Source organism: Eptatretus burgeri, chromosome 14 (genome assembly GCF_056783735.1).
Source record: "Eptatretus burgeri isolate ZD-2024b chromosome 14, Ebu_testis_v1, whole genome shotgun sequence".
Classification (NCBI taxonomy): Eukaryota; Metazoa; Chordata; class Myxini; order Myxiniformes; family Myxinidae; genus Eptatretus; species Eptatretus burgeri.
Genome location: NC_140974.1, coordinates 40,823,401 through 40,843,486, shown reverse-complemented (window position 1 = coordinate 40,843,486; position 20,086 = coordinate 40,823,401). Strand labels below are relative to the sequence as shown.

General features: G+C 46.9%; 1 protein-coding gene across 9 annotated transcripts in view; it reads left to right on the top strand.

The window, feature by feature from the left end:
- Positions 1–20,086, top strand: part of NEK7 (NIMA related kinase 7) — a 103,484-nt gene that overhangs the window by 83,268 nt on the left and 130 nt on the right. For all 9 annotated transcript variants that reach the window (XM_085854480.1, XM_085854482.1, XM_085854481.1 and 6 more), the window contains 2 exons: positions 17,193–17,306; positions 19,589–20,086. The exon at positions 19,589–20,086 is cut by the window's right edge and continues 130 nt beyond it. In XM_085854480.1, the coding sequence (XP_085710606.1) occupies positions 17,193–17,306; positions 19,589–19,708 (234 nt within the window). In that variant the 3' untranslated portion in view covers positions 19,709–20,086. The remainder of the gene's footprint in view (positions 1–17,192; positions 17,307–19,588) is intronic.

Below are 20,086 nucleotides of genomic sequence, written 5' to 3'. Positions count from 1 at the left end.
ACATCTATATATATACATACATATATACAGTCAAAGCTCGTTACTATGCCACCCGTCGGGACCGAGCAAAAGTGGCATAGTCGCGAGAGTGGCATAGTAACGAGATTTTGTAAAAACGGCCTTATTTTCTCAAGTTCCCATCTGTAGTTAATCTTTAGACAAAATTTATTCCAGCAAGTAAAAGGCACGACTGTTGTATAAGCTAAGCGAACGGAGAACATACACACACTAACAGAGTTCACACACTAACATATGGCATGGCGAGAAATTCACGACACACAAAGCTTTCAAGAATCGTCGGCTGGCGCATCTTCTTTCGGCGGATCTCGTGCATCTCGTTGTCTAGCCGATCGCACGCTTGCATCACACCGGGCTTCCCACTTCTCTGCTGCATGAACTTCCGGACGGTGCTACAAGCGCGCTGGGCTTCCTCGAACGGAACGATTTCCTCCTCGACAGTTACCTCGTCATCTTCGCTTTCCACCGGCTCCTCACTGCACAGAATCTCCTCCGCAATCACCTCCAGCGTGAAATACCCACCAGTCGCGAGGCGCTCGTCGGCTTCAAGAAAGTCAGACAGCTCGATTTCCTCGTTCTCGTGCATCTTTTCCTTGGCAGGCAGAGATTCCCAGATGTCGGGCAGTTCCGCATCCTGTGGCTCAGTTTGGATCTCCTCTTCGATGAACTTGGCCTTCGCGAAACAGTTCCTGATCGTCGACTTGCTGACCTGCTCCCAAGCACGCCGGGCGACGTGTAGAGCGTCGAGCAACGTGAACTTGAACTCCTTTCCCTCGTCTATGGCCTCAAGCCGGCGGCATAGCAGGAGCTTCTTGTTGTGGCGCTTGAGGTTCTCTATGATTCCCTGATCCATTGGTTGCGAATTGGCTGTCGTGTTGGGTGGGAAGAAGACCAGTTGGATGTTGTTCAGCTTGAGCTCGGGAGGGTGGCCAGAGAAGTTATCGAGACAGACCAGCACTCTGCGTCCCTGCTGGCCGAGTCGTCCGTCCCACGCACGCAACATCTCCTCGAAAAGCTCCACCATCATCCACGCCTTCGAGTTCGCCTTGTACTTGACCCGGATCTCTTTGTTCTTGAAGGCACGGGGTTTCTTGGAATTGCCAATCACCAGAAGAGGGAACTTCTCGCTGCCGCTCATGTTTGCCCCAACCAGAAGAGTGATCCTTTGCTTGCTTTTCTTTCCTCCAGTACACCGCTCTCCCCTGAAAGCCATGGTCTTGTTCGGAAGCAGCTGCCAGAAGAGTCCAGTCTCGTCCAGGTTGAAGACGTCGTCTGCGGAGAACTGCTCGAGTTAGGGCCGGAGAACCAGCTTTGATTGCAGCCTCGATTGCATCCTTCTTGCTGAGAATGCCCTTCACGGTGGTTCTCTTAACTTTGACGCCCCATTTCTTGCTAATCTCCCTGGCCAACTTGGACTGATTCGGCTCCTTCTTCGCGGCATCGATGATCTCCTTCTTCTCCTTCAGCGTAAAGTCGGTTCGCTTGCGTTTCTGAGCTGACATTATGGGCTGAATTTGAAAAAAAATTATGTCACTGTTGTACGTGTGCCTGCGTGTCTGTGTGTGTGCTCGCACTTTTTTGTCTCGTTGTGCGTGTTGTGATTCGCTTGTTGTGGCTGGCATCGGGGAGAAGAATCGCGTGTTTTGACACAGTCTGACTATGCGCGTACGTATTGAGTTATGTTGTGCGCAGCTGGACTGTAGTTCGTCGCTTCGCCTTTGGACGTGAGTGTGATAATCGAGCACTGCGCAATACAGACTTTTTCACGACTCGTGCCTTTTAATAGTCACACAGTAGTGGCATGGTAGCGAGAGTAGGGGGTGGCATAGTAAATTTATTTTGTATTGAATTTTGTCGGGACCGAGCAAAAGTGGTATAATAGCGAGAGTGGCATAGAAGCGAGGTGGCATAGTAACGAGCTTTGACTGTATATATGTATATATAAATATATATATTGTGGAGGAAATTCGCAAACCACAGTCAGGTCCCGGAGGTGAGATATCTCTGTAAGTACATGTGTAATTAGCCCCAAACCCGTTGTTTAGAGGGAATAAATGTGATTCATTCGGGCTGCGACCCTTTGAGATAGCCGTTTTTCTGTTCTATCTTTATTTTGAACCAACCACGTCTCAACCGCCATCACACAACAACCACCAACCGCAACGCCGCTTTACAACAACAACGCCAACAGCCACGATCTTTACCTTCACAACTCGATCCCGCAAACATCGCATCACCGCCATTCCAAACGGCACCATGGCCATAAACCACCACTTTAAACCTTACACCACCTTCACCTCTCCTTCTGCGGCCATTCCCGCACCACTTGTGAGCACTGAGCGTCAGGCTGTCCTGGCCTCGTGCAAGACGCGCGCCGAGCCGCGAGTGCAAAATGCGGCCTTTCCGAGGAGAATTCGGATCAGGAATGCTACACGCCCACTTCTGATCCGTCCAATCAGCAAGCGCGGGGCGGTTTGGCCCCGCCTCCAGGCGCGTCGGTATAGAATCGAGATATGCAAATTCTCGGATCTGGGGAGACTCACGCCCCTTTTCCTCCGTCCAATGGGCGAGCGTGGCTCCACCCCCGAGCTCGTTCTGATCCAGAAATTTGCATATGGGTTCTCCTGCCGGCCTATAAAGCGCCGAGCGCGGGGCGAATTTGGCAGTCAAGTCGGGTCTGGAGAGTGAGAGTCTGTCGGGGTTCGGAGTCTGTCGGGGAGCAGCAGAGAGGAAGCCTGGAGCGCGGTCGAGTCTTTGAGCGCAGAGTCGGCCTTGGAGGAGCGGGGAGTGAGTCGGGAGGCGAGGGCGTACAGGTGGTTTGCTGCAGTCGGCTGAGGAGAATGGGGGAAGAGACCGAATAGCTCGGGTCCGAGGCAAGGAAGATGGCGGTCGGCGATGAGCTTGCAGTGGAATCGCTCGTCGCGGGACCCAAGCAAGCCAGCTATCCTCTTTCCCCAGAGCATCAACAATTCCCCCCCTTTTTTCCCCCGCGCTGAGATAGTGGGAAAAGGGGGCCCCGTTCCGACCCCACTCCAAGCAGTGCCAACGAAACCCGCTGAGGAGCACGAAGTCGGGGCACCGCTGCGCCGCCACATTTGCGGCTCATCACAAAAACACGGGTAAGATCCGCCCGGTCTCGCGGACCTGACCGCTCTTTCAGGTCCCGCGCAAATATTGGCCCACAGGCCCCGTCTGCCCCCTTGTCTTTGAGGGTGGCCCTTTTCTTTTGCTTTTGAGTAAATGTGTTGTTGGCGCCGTCTGTAAAGTAAAACTGTGTAAGTGTTGCCGTGTGCTTGCGTAGTCGGTAGTATCTCTGCATTGTTGTGTTTCTTTTGTAGCATTTGATATATGTGCATAATTGTTGTAATTGTATACATGTGCTTTCCGTGTGCCGTGGAATAAATGTGCATTATGTTGAACTGTTTTCCCGTTTCGCTTCGTCTTTTCTTTAATTGAATCTCCAGCTTGCTTCACGTTAAGGGTTGGTAGTGGGCTTAATACGCCCGATAATTAATCGGAACCGTCGAGGCCGACGATAACACCGCTCGGTTATCCCGATAGTACGGAATGGGTCGCTTAAGCGGCCCGTGTCCGGGGTCGACCTGCGGCGAGGGGCGATCACCCGGTCTACCCTCCGCGTGGGTACTTAGGTAGGTCGAGTTTGGTGAACAACCCTATCCCACGCGGGTGGCCGATTGGCACGATCGTGGTGAGGCCGAAAGGCCCACCCGTGACTAGCTCCCGGCGTTAGTCTGAGAGGGTCACGACAGAATTGTCCGTCCGGTGGGCGACGTGCCGCGATTCGAGTTACGTGGCCATTCGCATGCCGGCGGGCGCGAATTCGCAACAATATATATATATATATATATATATATATATATATATATATATATATATATATATATATATATATATATATATATATATATATATTGTTGTGGTTTCCACTGCGTTCGGCGTGCGGGCGATCGTTCTAGCCAAATTGCGGTCGCGCGCCCACCTAAGGCCGCAATACAGTCGTGACTTTCCGGACCAACGCCGAAATCCAGTCACGGATGCCTTAACGCATCATAAACTAGCCAATTATTCTGTCCACGCACTATAGGGTTGATCGCCGAATTATCGATGTACCTAATTATTCGCGCGACAGAAATACCGGGAGTCTATACCTCAACGGGACCTGTACGAAACTGAGCCGCTGAAGCGGCTCGTTCTGTGTGCGAAGTCGAGCGGTTATATATCGCCAAGTCCCGTCGGACCAAATGATCACTTTTATCGGCCTTAAAAGCCAGTTAATATCCCAAGCGCACAATGGCAGTCAATACAGGAAGGGACGCAACGAGCAGGTTGACATTCAAACAATGGGTATTTATTTTTACACGTAAGTAATCAATGAATGGGGGATTTGTGGACAAGACACGAGCAAAAGCCTACAGCCGAGTTCTATTCGGAATGTACAAGCACATACTAATAATTCTACTTAAAGACAAGGCGCCACAGACTTTCATACAAAAACCCAAGAAAGAAAAGACACGGGCTCGTAAGCCTTTAATATTCCTCAGAGCCGGGATGACCGAAAGGCTCTGAGAGACCAGGCAGGTTACCTCGCCACCCTGGTGGTGACTCGATGGGCTTTTGTTCGGCGACCCTGGGTATTTGTTTCTCGCTGGCTCGTTGCCAACGCGGCAGCGGTTGTAATGGCGGCTTGGTTGGTCCACGGCTTGGCAGCGCGCCTGACTTTCCACGGCCGTCTCCCCGACTTGGTTGGTCAAGGGCCTGGCAGCGCGCCCGACTTTCCACGGCCACCTTCCCGATGACTCCAATGAACTCAACTCCACCGACCAACAACTCCGACCATCTCCCCAACTCAACTGCCGCTTTCAACTCAACTCAACTGCTCTCCAACCACCAACTGACTCACTCTTCTGCATCACCACCAACTGCTTTCTCGGCGTCCCAACGCAGCTTTTTATTGGGTCCGGGGCATTCGCCCCTCCCTTCCCGGCGCGCGGGGGAAAATCCTAGGAGTGATCGGGCTTGCATCTTTTTTAGTAACCGCCATCCTTGTTTACACCGTTCTGAGGGACCCGCCCCAACCATCAATCCTGTTTTGTCCCAGAATATTGGGGCGGGAATTGGCGAGTTCTTTTTGTTTGTAGAGGAGGGTCGTTCCTCTGGTTATGCTTGTGGAGATGCCGTGGTTGTAGACTTTATGGTGGAGGTGGCGTGGTTGTGGAGTTTGTTGGTGTTGTGGTGGAGGTGGCGTGGTTGTAGAGATGTTGTTTGTTTGAAATAAAAGAAAGAACAGAATAACGGCTAGCTCAAAGATTCACAGCCCGGCACACGAATAAATCCCTTTATACATCGGTGGGGAAATCAAACCTGGAACACACACTTATCGAAATAACTGATCTCTGGGGAACCTGAATGGTGGTTTGCAAATTTCCACAACCATAACAATCTGTATATATGTATATATATATGTGTATTTATGTATATAAGTATATATATATGTATATAAGTATATATATATATATATATATATATATATGTGTATGTATATGTATGTATATGTATGTATATGTATGTATATGTATATGTATATATATATATATATATATATATATATATATATATCATCATCATCATCATTGACCAAACCTCACACGCCGATGACTGAAAATCATTCACCATTTATTTTAAAACCCGTTTTAATTGGATGTTTATTCAACGGTTATTGTCTGAAAATTGTGAACAAGTCATTATAAACTCAAACCATGTGTAAGTTTGCAAGCAAGACTCAAGTCCCCAGATACCACGTCGCAAGTGGCAAAATTTGACAACTTGACTCCGAGTCACCAACTGGAGTCCCTAACTCTGCTCTCCAAAAAAACATATGAAAACTAGAGTTCATCGAACATGATACCCCACACAGTGTTCAGTGTTCAGGTTTATACTTTAACTAGTAGTAATGCCCGGCGTTGCTCGGGCTAGCAATAAAGCCTGGCGTTGCCTGGGCTTTCTTGCAAATTTCCTGAATAGCTGTTAGGGTTAGGGTTAGCTGTTAGGGTTAGGGTTACCTGTTAGGGTTAGGGTTAGCTGTTAGGGTTAGGGTTAGCTGTTAGGGTTAGGGTTAGCTGTTAGGGTTAGTGTTAGGGTAGCTAACCCTAACACTAACACTAACACAAACCCTAACCCTAACCCTAACCCTAACAGCTTGGCGTAGCGGAGGTAAACAGTGCCCGGGGCAAAGTGGAAATATGCGTCCTTAAACTTAAACTTAAACGTCCGTCTGTAGGCCTTAAACTTGAGTGGATTTGAATGGAAAATCCCATAAGGGATATCGATTTATCGATTTTTTTTCGAATATCGGAAGTGTTATGGAAAAAATTTATAGCCAATGACCTAAGTTGGACCAAAAGCCATAAGCATACCGAATTTGAATGGAATCCGTTGGAGTTTGTGAAAATGCATCAAAACGAATTTTGAGGGGCCTCTTAAGGAAGACAATAATATCATTAGTATATGTGCCAAATCTTGTTTCATTTCATGCAGTAACAAAAATCTGATGGTGGAACAAAGAAAGGGGCGTGCCGAAATATTATTATAGATTTTAATTAAATAATGATTTTAAAGATGGCTTAAAAAATGATCTGCTGCTCTTGCACATCCTCTCTCTGCCCATTTCACCCTGTCATTTGTGCTAGGTCATCTTCCATTGACTTGGAAATCCACCATCACTGCACTACATAAAAAAGGAGCAAAAACTGATCCCCTTAACTACAGACCCATTAGCTTGCATCCAATTAGCAAGGTTAGGGAATCGATTCATCATCGCAATTGACATGAAATCCTTCCTCTTTTCAAACAACCTCATCTCACATCACCAATTTGGTTTCAGACCAGGTCACTCCACCTTGGGCATGCTGCTTCTACTCTCCCAACAATGGATGGAGGCCCTCAATATCAGACATGAGATCAGGGCTGTCTCTCTCAACATATCTCTTGCTTTTGATAGGCTGGCATCCTATCCTGCCTTGCTCTCCAAACGGTCTCCTTATGGCATCCAAGGCTAACTGCACACATGGTGAACTGACTTCCTCTACTCTCGTAGCCAATGTGTGGCACTCAATGGAATCCTTTCATCTCCTCTCCCTGTCGAGGCTGGAGTGTCTCAAGGTAGTGTTCTGGGCCTATTCCTTTTCTTGATATTCATCAATGATCTCTGACTCTCTGGAAAATCCTCTTTATGTATTTGCTGATGAATCCACCCGAGGCCTTGATGTTCCTCATCCTTCAGATAAGACAGGCGGGGGGCAGGCTGCAGCCTCTTCCCTCTCTTCAGACCTTGGAAAAAAAATCACAAGCGGATAAGCACTTGGAATATGTCTCAATCCTGACAAATCTCCCATTCTCTCTATCTCTCTCCAAAAGGACCATCTAGCAACCCCTCCCCCTCCCCAAAATTTACTTTCTTTACAATCCTCTCGAGAAGGTTCAGTCATTCAAACTCCTGGGTCTCACTATCAGCCACAATCCTTGGAAAAGCCACATTTCAACGTTGGCCTCCAAAGCCAGCCACCGACTGGGCATCCTTCCTTAGGGCCCTGTCACACCTTGACATTTTAGCCAGCAATGGCAACGTATAAAAATGTATGTAAAACGTTGGCGTACGCTGAAATTTTGATGTTTTTTTTAAAAGTTTTGGATATATTCATCACGAGTTGGACATATGCATAACATATTAGTAACGTACACAGAATGTTTTAATCACATATAGATAACTTAGACCAACGAATGATTAACGTGTTGTCGGCGTTCACAACATATGCCCAACAATAGTCTAACGTATGCATAGCGTGCTGCACGTATCGCCGACGATCACGTGGCGTAGCCTATTAAAAAGCTGCCGTTCGCCGATTTAAATCATAACCGCCTGAGAATTGGAAGTGTCAACATCGCAATCACACCTTTACGATTTAGCCAACGTATGCTGACCTCTGAAAAATTTGTCTGAAACGCTGGCACATGTCGAGTGCGTTATGGGTAAGTTGTGTATACGTTGAGAGCACGCTGAAAAACACTGCCATACGTCGTAATACGCCTTGTACGTCGTGAAATTTTAAGCATGCTGAAAATTTTACGACGTACTCGCCGTATGGCTCACACGTTCCGCTACGCTGGGAATAAGTTGAAGGCACGATATGCGATTGTTGACACACGTCGACACAAGTTCCTTGTAAGTTACTCATAAGTCGAAACACGTCGAGGTAATGTTTAGCATACCCGGAACTTATTTTCTCCGTCAAGGCACATTTTCTTTTTTACTCCTTGGCTCCGTGAAGGCACGTGACGAAATATCTGATGTTGTTGTTGTTGTTGTTGTTTTGTTGTGGTTTATAAAAAAAAATTTCAGTCTATCACGAATTTTAAAATATATTTGGACATTTGCTTTTAAGTTTCGACGTCGACGTGACAATATCCTCAAACAGAAAATATTCACAGAAGAGGAACTAAGAATAAGACATGAGCAAACTGAAGAGGCAATCGGACGTGACGTAACGGCACGTGACGAAATATTGGAAGTTGGTGTTGGTTTTTTTTGTTTTTTTTTTTTAAGCTGCCAATACGCCATTATACAGTAGCTGTAAATTTGAAACACGTTCAGTAAGTTATGTGGTCGTCCGGAAGACGTCAATCAAATATGTCTACATACATCAATATGCGTTGGAGGTACGTTACACATAGGTTCAAAGCGCGTTACTCAGGTTAGAAATAAGTTTTGGGTACGCTAAGCATTACCTCGACGTGTTTCGACTTATGAGTAACTTACAAGTAACGTGTGTCGACGTGTGCCAACGATCGCATATCGTGCCTCGACGTGTGTCAACGATCGTGTAACGTGCCTACAACACGTTACTCATATGTTATAAATAAGTTTCGGGTACGCTAATCATTACCTCGACGTGTTTCGACTTATGAGTAACTTTCAAGTAACATGTGTCAACGATCGCATAACGTGCCTACAACTTATTCCCAGCGTATGCGGAACGTGTGAGTCATACGCCGGCATACGTCGTAAAATTTCAAGCATGCTAAAATTTGCGGACAACCGCAAAGTACAACGATTAAAACCAGCGTACTACGACGTATGGAAGTGTTTTTCAGCGTGCTCTTAATGTATACACGACTTACCCATAACGTATTCGACGTGTGCCAGCGTTTTAGACAAATTTTTCATAAATCGGCATACACTGGCTATATCGTCAAGGTGTGACAGCCCCTTAAGCATACCTGAACTCCTATCCACCGACAAGGCCTTAATCCGCAGTTTGATGGAGCACTGCTCTCCCCTTTGGGCTGGCTCCCCTGCCTCACATTCTTGCTCAGCCTTCAAGATCATTGAAATGTCCTGAACTGAAGCTGAATTTCTGGGATTATCGCTTTGCCATCACAGACAGGACGGTGGTCTCTGCCCTCTCCCGCATCCTCTGCTCTTCTTTCTGGTCTTGTCTCCTCTGCCCTTTTCATGCTTCCCACCCCCACCCCACTCAGGTTTCTACAAGGCTTGCAAGGTCCACCATCAACCCTCTTCTGGTAAAGCGACCTAAATCCAGGATCATTGCTCGCCTCCACTCATCTGTTCCATTGCCCCGTCTGTGGAATCAACTTTCACATCCTCTTCAATCCCATTCTTCCCTCCAGGTCTTCAAGACAGCTGTTCACCACCATTTCAGATCGTCCCTAATCCATAACCATGATCTTTTCTACCCCCACCTAAATCCCTCCTAATTTTACAGTTTTTCTTATTTGGGGTTTCCTTCTCCATGCATGTGTTTTGCTTCCTGTTTTTGACTGTTACGTCCTGGTTCTGTTCAGTGTGCTTGTTCTTCCATGAGCCTCGAAAATGTATACAAAAAAAAAAGTTTTATTTTCATCTCAAGATTCAATCACAGATTCATTAAAAGCAGATTTAACAAGGAGCTGATACTCGAGGTCCCCCACCTTTTGTATAGTATTGTTGTAGATTTCCCCTCCCGTCGGCGTGTGAACGACTGCGTCTAACCAATAGCGATCGCTTCGCCCACCGAACGGACAATCCAGTCGCGGCTTTCCGGATCAACGCCGGAAACCAGCCACGGGTGTGTTTGTAACCACACCACAACCTTGTCTGCACTCTACCCGCGCTACAGGGTCCGATCACCAAATCTTCGATTTACCTAATTATTCGCGCGGGTAGGTTACCGAGAGATTGTACCTCAACGGGACCGCTTGGAAACGAGCCGCTTAAGCAGCTCGCTTTCTTTTGGGATAACCGAGCGGGGTATTATCGCGCAGTCTCGTTGGACCCGATCACTTTACCGGCTATTTAAAAACCAACTATATTCCGAGTGTAAGATGGCAGCTCAATTAAGGGAAGAGGACGCAACGAACAGGTTTACATTCACACAAGGACATTTATTATAATAAAGCACGTATGCAATTAAACAAGGCAAAACAGGTATGCAATTATACAAGCAACAAAAGCACGACAAAAGAACTATGACCATCGATACGAAATGCGATGCAAACATTTACAGCACACGAAGCACTTAACAATTTCCTACTTATTAGACGGGCCCACGGACACACGTACGCACACACACACACCCAAGAAATGGTGGCAGAGGCCTTTAATAACGGGCTCCAGCTCGGAGGACAGGTGAGCTGAAACCCAGAACCTATCTCGAACCTCTCCACCTCGTGTGGTCTTCAAGTTGTTCGGACCCAGGCTCCAGCGAGAGCGAGCTGGATCCAATCGCCGTGAGCTGCAATCCTTCCCGAGCTCCCGCGAATCCTCCCGTGCTTCTCAACATGTGCTGGTGAGATGAGGCGTCGATCCTTCCCGTCGATGCGTCGCTTCCCCGAGGAACCACCTCCAAGAAGAGGTCGATGAGTCACACCAAGCCGGGAACCAAAATGGAGAACAAAGAGCTCCACGAACCAAGAAGAAGAAGCCACCACTCGCAGCTCGAGCCGAGCGACCAGCTTAACTTTCTTCCAAACAGGGCAGCTTGAAGCAAAAAGCTCTCCCGAGCCAAGCAGAAGCCGAAGCTTAATGAACCATCAAAGCAAAAAGCCTCCAAAAAGCCTCCTCCCAAGCCAGGCCTCAGCCGAAGCTCACTGAGCCAGCCGAAGCAAAAAGCTTCCGAAGGCCTCAACCCTAACCCAAACCAAACAGGACCCAAAGGTCTGCTGAACGACTACTCTCTGCCGAAGCAAAAAGCTTACTACTCAAGAACAAAGAAAGGATCTCGTCCTTATCCTTCTCCGCCCCCCTCCCCCACGCCCGGTGTGACTCATGCCCTCGTCGTGATCCATCCCCCCGCTCAACCACGGGTGGGAGGGAGTTGTTGACATCATGAGTCACGGGATGGCAGGATTCCTCTTCCTCTTCGCAGAAGAGGGGGAGGGATGTCTCCGTTGTTCATTCCCTAACTATTAAATCGATCCGCAGCGCATCTAATTGATTTCTGAACATTTAAACAATGAAAGGTGAGCTATCAAGGGAACAAGCACTTATCGACATAGCTGACTAAAGGAACCTGAATGTTGTGTGCAATCGAATTCCAAAATTCGTAACAGTATGATGGATAGGTCTGTGTAATATGAACATGTACACAAGCCAAGTTACCAAGATAATTGCCCTGGCAACATAATTCGGCCAATCAGTGATTTGGTCTAAACAAGTTAAGATAATGTCATGAGGAATATATCTGCAATATGAAAGCTAAATGTTCAATGGTTTTTGAAATATTATGGATACCAAAGTCCATGGTCGGTCGGTCGGAGCTTATTTTAATGACCTTTGTCTCAGACTTTGTCAGAGCAGTCGGATACAATAAGGGGTAGACATAAGGTTTGCAATCTGATGATTTTATATTTGAAGTGAATTGTCTTGATTCCCTGTCTGACACATTAGCCATCCTGGGAGGTTTATGCCTCTGAGCCTTTTGTGACGAGGTGCCTATGCAGGAGGGTGGATGAAACAGACTTCCTGAGCACCATCCCACTCTTATACCCAGCCTCTCCTCAAGGCCATGCTAGTCCCTCCCCCTTGACTCTGCCCATACATTCAAAAGTGAATAATGGGATTAAAGGTAGGTTGGGGTGTGTGTCGAAGAAGTGGTTTTCTGTGAGGACAGAAGGAGGACTTTAAAAACAAAAACTGGAGAGAAAAGTGTCACAGCGGAAGTATCTTTGTCTGGTAGTTACAAGGCCACCAAGGTGAAAAGGGCTCTGGCTTCTTTTTGCGAATAATCCCTGTGGTAGCTGTCTCAGTGACCTGATCGCATGCGAAGATGTTCTTTTTAAGGCCCAATTTCTTTTCTTTTTTTGTAATTTTTTTCGGTTGATGTGATAAAAGGTGGCTGACAGGGTCGGAGGGTGGGGAGGTAAGGAGTGAATGCACCTACTCACATAGGACCGTTGAGGTAAATGAGATTGGCTGGGCCTGTCGGTCATGTTCTGCAGTGATGACTCATTCTACAAGTGACTTTTATCATTGTTTGCTACCTCAACTGCACCTGTAACATGCTGTTGGGTACAAAAGTTTCTGCTTTAATTTGCCCGGTTGAAGGACAGGAGCATGCTTGAGCAGCACGCTCCAGTCCTTCAAGCTGGACATCCTCTGGTCGTGTGCATGTAAAGGGTATAAACTTACCCTGTACATGCACAACCCCAATATGTCATTCACAATCGTGTTCAGAAGCACCTAATTCAGATGCACAATCCATTCGCGATCCGTTGGGAGTTTGTGTTGCACACGCCCATCCACTTGGGCCTTTCATGGTCGGGAGCTCATTGTACGAGCAGCTGCCCATTCGGCAAACTGAGAAAGTTCTCCAAGTCTTTCGTTATGCAGAGGCACAACCCTTTCTCAGGTGCTTTTCCAAATATTTTTAGCTTATTTTAGAAACGTGAATTGGCCCCATCGCTATTGATTTTTTTTCCTTCTTCTTCCCGATATCGATATATCGGTGGGCTCATACTGGTATATCATTATAATAAAGAAATTCCAAAAACGTGTAATGGTCCATTATGTACCCATACATGACATACACATCACTGATGCACAGTAATTTTTCAAAGTATTCCCACACGGGACCTTTTTTTCCCCATGATACGAATGGTGATTTTACTTCCAACTTCAACTTGTATTAAAAATGATTTTGTTTTAAAGCGAGATGAGTTTTGGTAATCGGCATAAGACGGTATGATTATTGTCGATTGTGGTGTTGTTAATCGGCACAGGCTTTCTAAAGCACACCCAATTCATAATGAAATAACCAATTGGCAATTACTTTAAAAACAGCCATGAGGACAAAGAAAAGCGCGATTGTTTGTACGGTGCTCGGGTGCTGAGGGTTAAAAGTTAAAACCTGCTGTACCTACTTCCTGGTGTGTCTTCACATCATACGTTCCACAGGAATATGTCATTTCAAAAGTGCTATATTGGTTGATAGCTTCACCTTTTAAAAAGGTTTAAATACATAAATAATTGTGTTGAATATGACCCATTTAGTTGTGCTTATGAATAAAAGAAACTTCTTGTGATGTTTTGTGATATGTGTCAGGTCAGGTTCGATCTGTGACCTGCTACAGGTACCATGTAAACCTGTACTAACCTGTTCCATGGTCGGGTTGTCGGCGACTAAACCGTCTCCCCCACCAGGTTTTCTGGTGAGGAGGGTGTTTGGATATGGACACCCAGCAGGATTAAAAACAAAACCTGTCAAAGGGCGGAGGAGCTCCTTGTGAGCCAACGGCCATCCATATCTAGTGCCCAACTGTGTCTGCGGACGTCCTCCTGCAGTTGGGTCACTTCTTATTAGGAGGTTGGTGGCAGGATTTGCACTCCGGCCACCGTAAAACCCTTCATTCCGCAAAACACAAAAACGCAAAAAAATCTGAAAACCCACTCCGTGGGAGTACCTCCTGTGCAGCTTCCCTTCGCAGGGCAGCTCACCGGATGACGGGATTGGGGCAAAGCCTTCGGGACCCCCAATCTTTGACAGGAGGGAAACCACGGGGTAACATCCCTGGGTCAGATTGCGGGAGAGTGTGTCGGAGTGGTGCTGAGGTGTCGTCCACCAGACGGCGGTCTCCTTGGGTTAACCTGAGGCGGTCCCTTCGGGTGGGTGCCTGGAATGTCCTATCCCTAAGAGAAGATGATCACCTGTCTCTGTTATCATCTGAGCTCAAGCATTTGGACATCGGGATTGCAGCTCTCTCTGAGGTTCGGAGACCGGATTGCGGCGAGATAATGGTGGGTGGTTACACCTACTATTGGTCTGGTCGCTCTGATGGTTACCATACCCAAGGAGTTGCTGTAGCTGTGTCCAATAAGCTGACCCCAATGATAATTGAGGTAACACCGGTCAACGAGCGTATTATGAGATTAAGGATTCGTCACTCCTTAGGTGTCATTTCCCTGGTCTCTGTTTATGCTCCGACTGAGGCGAGTGATCTCACCGTGAAGGAGGCATTCTACGCCACACTCGAGTCTGTGGTTGATCAGTGCCCCAGACGAGATACACTTCTAGTCTTGGGGGATTTCAATGCATCGACTGGAACTGATAGGGACGGTTATGAGGTGTGTGTTGGTCCCCATGGGTCAGGAACTATGAACCAGAATAGCACTAAGTTCCTTGACTTTGCAAGAAGTCATGGACTTAGGGTGGCTGGTTCATGGTTTCAGCGCCCACAAGCTCATCGCTGGACTTGGTATTCCAACGCTGGCGGTGTGGCAAAGGAGATTGACCATGTCCTCATTGACGGTCGTTGGAGGATGACCCAGAACTGCAGGGTCTACCGGAGTGCTCAGTTCCTCAATACTGACCACAGGCTTGTTGTAGCAACTCTAAAGCTGCATCTTAAATCCTGGAGAATGGTACCATCCCAGCCGAGGCTGGATGTTGCCAAGCTCAGGGATGAGAGAGTAGCTGAGGAGTTTGCGAACAGGCTGAGTGGACACTTGGGGGGTCTGGGTGCTTTGGGGGGTCCTGAAGAGTTGTGGAGCGCCTTCAAGACCACCGTCCTTGATGTTGCCGGTGGATGCCTTGGAGCTCACCGCAGGGCAAAGAAGAATTTTGTCTCTCAAGGGACACTGGATACCATTGACCAGAGTCGCAGGGCCAGGCTGAATGGCAGAGCTGAGCTGTTCAGGGAGCTGAGGCGTAAAACTGTTCCTGCACTGAGGGTGGACAAGGAGGCCTATGTGCGAGGAATCTGTGAGGGGGTAGAGCATCACCTGTGGACAGGTGATTCTCGTCCCGCTTACAGGGGAATTCGCGCATTACGTTCATCCAAGCCCATCCCTCGGAGCACTACAGTTCGAGCAGCGAGTGGTAGGCTCTTGACAGAGGAGTCTGAAGTGAAGGCCCGCTGGGCCGGTTACTTTGAGCAGTTGTACCAGGCTGATCCCCCAACTGTCGAGTTGGACGTCAAGGGTGTTACAATCCCTGTTGCTGACCCTCGAATCAACTGTGGTCCACCTACGCTTGTGGAAACACGGGCTGCGGTGAATCAGTTGAAACGGGGCAAAGCTCCAGGGATCTGTGGCATCCATGCCGAACTTCTCAAGGCTGGTGGAAATGCTGCACTCGTGTCGTTGCATGCAGTTTTGTGCTCTGCCTGGAACACAGGCATCATCCCAACTGATTGGAAGAGGGGCCTTGTTGTCCCTCTCTGGAAAGGGAAGGGTGATCGCCAAGACTGCAACAACTACCGAGGGGTGACGCTGCTCTCAGTGCCGGGCAAGGTCTTTGCTCGGATAATTCTCGATAGGGTTCGCCACCATCTGCTTGAGCACCAGCGTTCAGAGCAGTCAGGCTTTACACCAAAGAGGTCAACGATTGACCGTATCCTTGCACTTCGTGTCCTCACCGAACGCAGACGAGAGTTTCGGCAGGGGCTGCTTGCAGCCTATGTTGATCTCTGTAAAGCGTTCGATTCAGTGAATCGGGATGTCCTCTGGAGGATTCTTGGTCTTCGTGGGGTGCCACCAAAACTGATCGATCTGATGTCTGAACTCTACTCTGGTACTGAGAGTGCTGTGAAGTGTGGTGGTACCATCTCTGACTTATTTCCAGTTGTTACTGGAGTTCGTCAGGGATGTGTACTTGCCCCCACACTTTTCAGCACTTGTATGGACTGGATTCTAGGGAGGATGTCGGAGAGATCAAGTTGCGGTGCGTCATTTGGGAATGTCAAGATCTCGGACCTTGACTTTGCAGATGATGCAGTCATCTTTGCGGAGACTTTAGAGATCCTCTTGGGGGCCCTCGAGGTGCTGAATGAGGAGTCGGAGCCGTTGGGATTACGGGTTTCTTGGGTCAAAACTAAGATCCAGGCTTTCGGTGACATCTTGGATGCCGCTGTCCTGTCTGTGTCTGTTTGTGGTGAGGATGTTGAGGTCGTGGAGAGATTCACTTACCTTGGCAGTGATATTCATGTCTCTGCTGGCTGCGAGTCAGAGGTCAATAGACGTCTGGGACGGGCCTGGGGAGTCATGGATTCACTGGATCATGGGGTGTGGCGCTGCCGGTACCTGTGCGGGAGGACGAAAGTCCGAGTCTTCAGGTCCTTGGTACTTCCAGTCTTGCTCTATGGGTGCGAGACTTGGACTCTGACCAAGGATCTGAGACGGAGACTTAATTCCTTTGGTACCAGGTCTCTTCGGAGAATCCTTGGCTATCGCTGGTTGGATTTTGTGTCCAACGAGCGGTTGCTGAGAGAGACTCGGATGAGATTTGTTACCTGCATAGTCCGTGAGCGTCAGTTGCGGCTGTATGGACATGTGGCTCGTTTTCCTGACTCTGATCCTGCTCACCAGATTCTCTCAGCGAGGGAGTCTCATGAGTGGAGGAGGCCAGTGGGTCGACCACGTGCCTCATGGCTGCAACAGGTTGACCATCATCTCAAGGAGATGGGGATGGGCCTGGCATCTGCCTGGGGGATGGCCAGACGGAGGCCCCTGGAGTACCGGCGGAAAGTGGACGCAGCGACGTGCTGTTCCGGCACATGCTCCCATACCTGACCTGACCTGACCTTGTGATGTTTTGCCAACAAAGTTTATCTAATGGTCAGGGTGGAGTAAATGCAAAGGCCACAGCAGTTCTTTCTTTTTTCAGATGGCTGCCCTGCAGAGTCCATTCTATGGTGACAAGATGAACCTCTACTCACTGTGCAAGAAAATTGAGCAGTGTGATTACCCACCACTGCCTTCCGACCACTACTCTGACCAGGTTAATGTGAACGCTCACATTTTACTGGTGCCATAATGGCTTTGTTAACCGTATTCAAATTTTTTGCATTTTCAACAATTTTATTCTGTTATCTCTAACTTTGGTGTGGTGACATATCTTTGAGGATGTAATAATATCAATGTTGGACTATATTCGTATGCTACTGTTTGCAAAAATAGTAACCATTTGACATGTTACACAATCTGAACTATAAAAAATTTTTATCATCTCAGCACGCCGGCACATGTCATTATTTTTTGGTGTTGCAATATTTTCAATATGCTATGTCAAGCATGAATGTTAGACGATATTTTTTGCAGAATTAAGAAGGGGAAAGGCGTCGTGAAAATGCCTTTAAGAAAATCTGAAGGTATTGTGGCGAACTGTCAACTTCGCCACAAAAAGGTTACAAAAGCTCTGCAGGGCGTTTAACAGACCCGGTTTTGTAGGTCGGTTCCACAGCTGCTCCTTCAACCTGAATCAGTTAACTTTTCCGAACCGGATCCGTTGTTTTTGTTATATTTTCATCCCTGTCTGCTCTTTGTATATTCATCGTGATTCTTCTGTGATAAATCGTACTTTGTTGATATTGTTGAATTTGTTTTTAGCTCACCTGGAATGTAGTTCCGGGGAGCTTATGCGATTTAGCAGTGTCCGGAGGTGAGTCAGTCAGTAAACACTTTAGTCATTATCGCTTGAACCAAACACACGATTTTGATGAATTCATAAATGATGATCTTGATATATCTTGACAATAAAACTTTGGGAAATGTTCGTTCATTCACAAACGTCAAACCGCATCATGGTATCCCATTTCATTCATTTTTTTTTTCATTACAGTTTGAATTTGGAACGATAATTTGTGGACACCCTGTATGCGAATGAAAACAATCTGAATCAAATCCAACCATTCGAAACACTCAAAAGTGCCAATAAATATCACAGTAAGAAGTCGAAGAGCGATTTGGAAAGCAAATAGGCCGACCGATTGATTTGAGGTGACCACAAATGGTAGACGAGAGGAAGTGATGATTCTGCAGATGTGGATTGAAGGATTTGGTCGGTTTGGTAAAGCTCTTGACATCACCCAGCCAATAGAGTCAGACTAGAGTGGTATCTTGCATATCGGATAGAGATCACTACGTGTGTGTGTGTGTGCGTGCGTGCGTGCGTGCGTGCGTGCGTCCGTCCGTCCGTCCGTGCAAGTGGAATGGAAGCTAAACATTGCGTTTTTGAAATAGTTCGTACTTCCCATCCAATGCAGGTTTTAATAATATTAAAACAGGTCCGTGGGTTTAAAGAAAGAAAATGGGTCAAACCCGCAAAATATGGGTTACCTGCCATGTAACTTTTATTTGCAAGTCATCACAGCACGGCCTTTTTCCCTCAAACACCCTCTCTCTCTCCAAGCACCACCCACACAGACAAAACCAACCGTCACTTCTGTTCCAGATGACGTCACGGCTGTTTTCCAAACCTGTACATTATAAAAATAACATCGCCGCCATGTAATTGAAAAGATCCCAGCTGTGTAATTCAAAACACCTCACTGCCCTAGAAAATGTGGGGGCAGGAATACTGCACTGTAGATTGTGGAGACTTGTAATACCCCCTCCCCACCACCCCCCCCAACCTCCTCAAAGACCACTGGCAAAGATGAAAAAAAACACCCCATATACATTAATTGGGGTCATGCTGATCCTATGTAGCAGGTCTGGATGTAATCTTCTCAGAACTGTAGTAGTGCGACAAACAAATGCACAAACACCAGTCTGTGAATTATAGTAAGGATACATCTTCTGTGCTTTGTAATATACTAGATACCTTGTCATTTGTCATTTCACTCACAAGGAAGTCAGAAAAATGGAGATGTAAAAAAACCAAATCGGTGTTATCCTTCAATTGTTCTTTGTGGTTTCTTTTTCTTTTTTTAATTAAAATTAAGATGGGGAAAGCTGGTTCTCTGCAAATAGGTCATTGTGGTAAATGTATTGTGCATATGTTATTTAAATTTGTACATTATTGTGCTACTGAGATTTGTGTCGATCTTCCTGAAAGCTCCGATAAGATGCTAGACATCTGATGTTTTAAAGGTGTGGCTATCCTCGTTCTCCATCTTGATGCCCTATCTTGTATTTAAATAAGATAACATATTCTCTACAAGAATGAGATATCCTTCCTTCCTTTTTCTCATGAAAGTGCATTACATGCCATTCAAACAATTGTTTGAATGGCAACACTGTTCACTTTTTTCTCTCTCTCTCTCTTCCTTTTGTGCTCAGCTTCGAGAATTGGTTAAGATCTGCATCAGCCCTGGACCTGAACAGCGACCGGACACCACATACGTGTACACCGTAGCCAAGCAGATGCATCTGGCCACCTCTACATCACAATCTGCTTAAGATCTACAACCAGAAAGACTGCTTTATCTGATCATGCATTTCCCCCTCATGCCAGACAACAGTTACTTGTCACTGTATTATTCTCCTTTTATTTTCCTTCACCCATTTATCCATATCATTCCCTTCTTCTTTATACCCCTCCCACCCTCATTCAATTTCAATCCTCATTTCAAGATTTCCACATGTGTGATGACAAGCTGCTTAATTCCTCTGTACTTTAGAAACTCTGTACTCTGGCTTCCAATATTTCTGCTTCACCCAAAGACAATGCGACTTTGACCTCACTCCCACTTGTAATTTTGGGCAAATTTGATTATTTGATCTCAACTCTCATGTTATCCAACTTTGAACTCTCTTGCCTTGTAGTCTGAACACTTC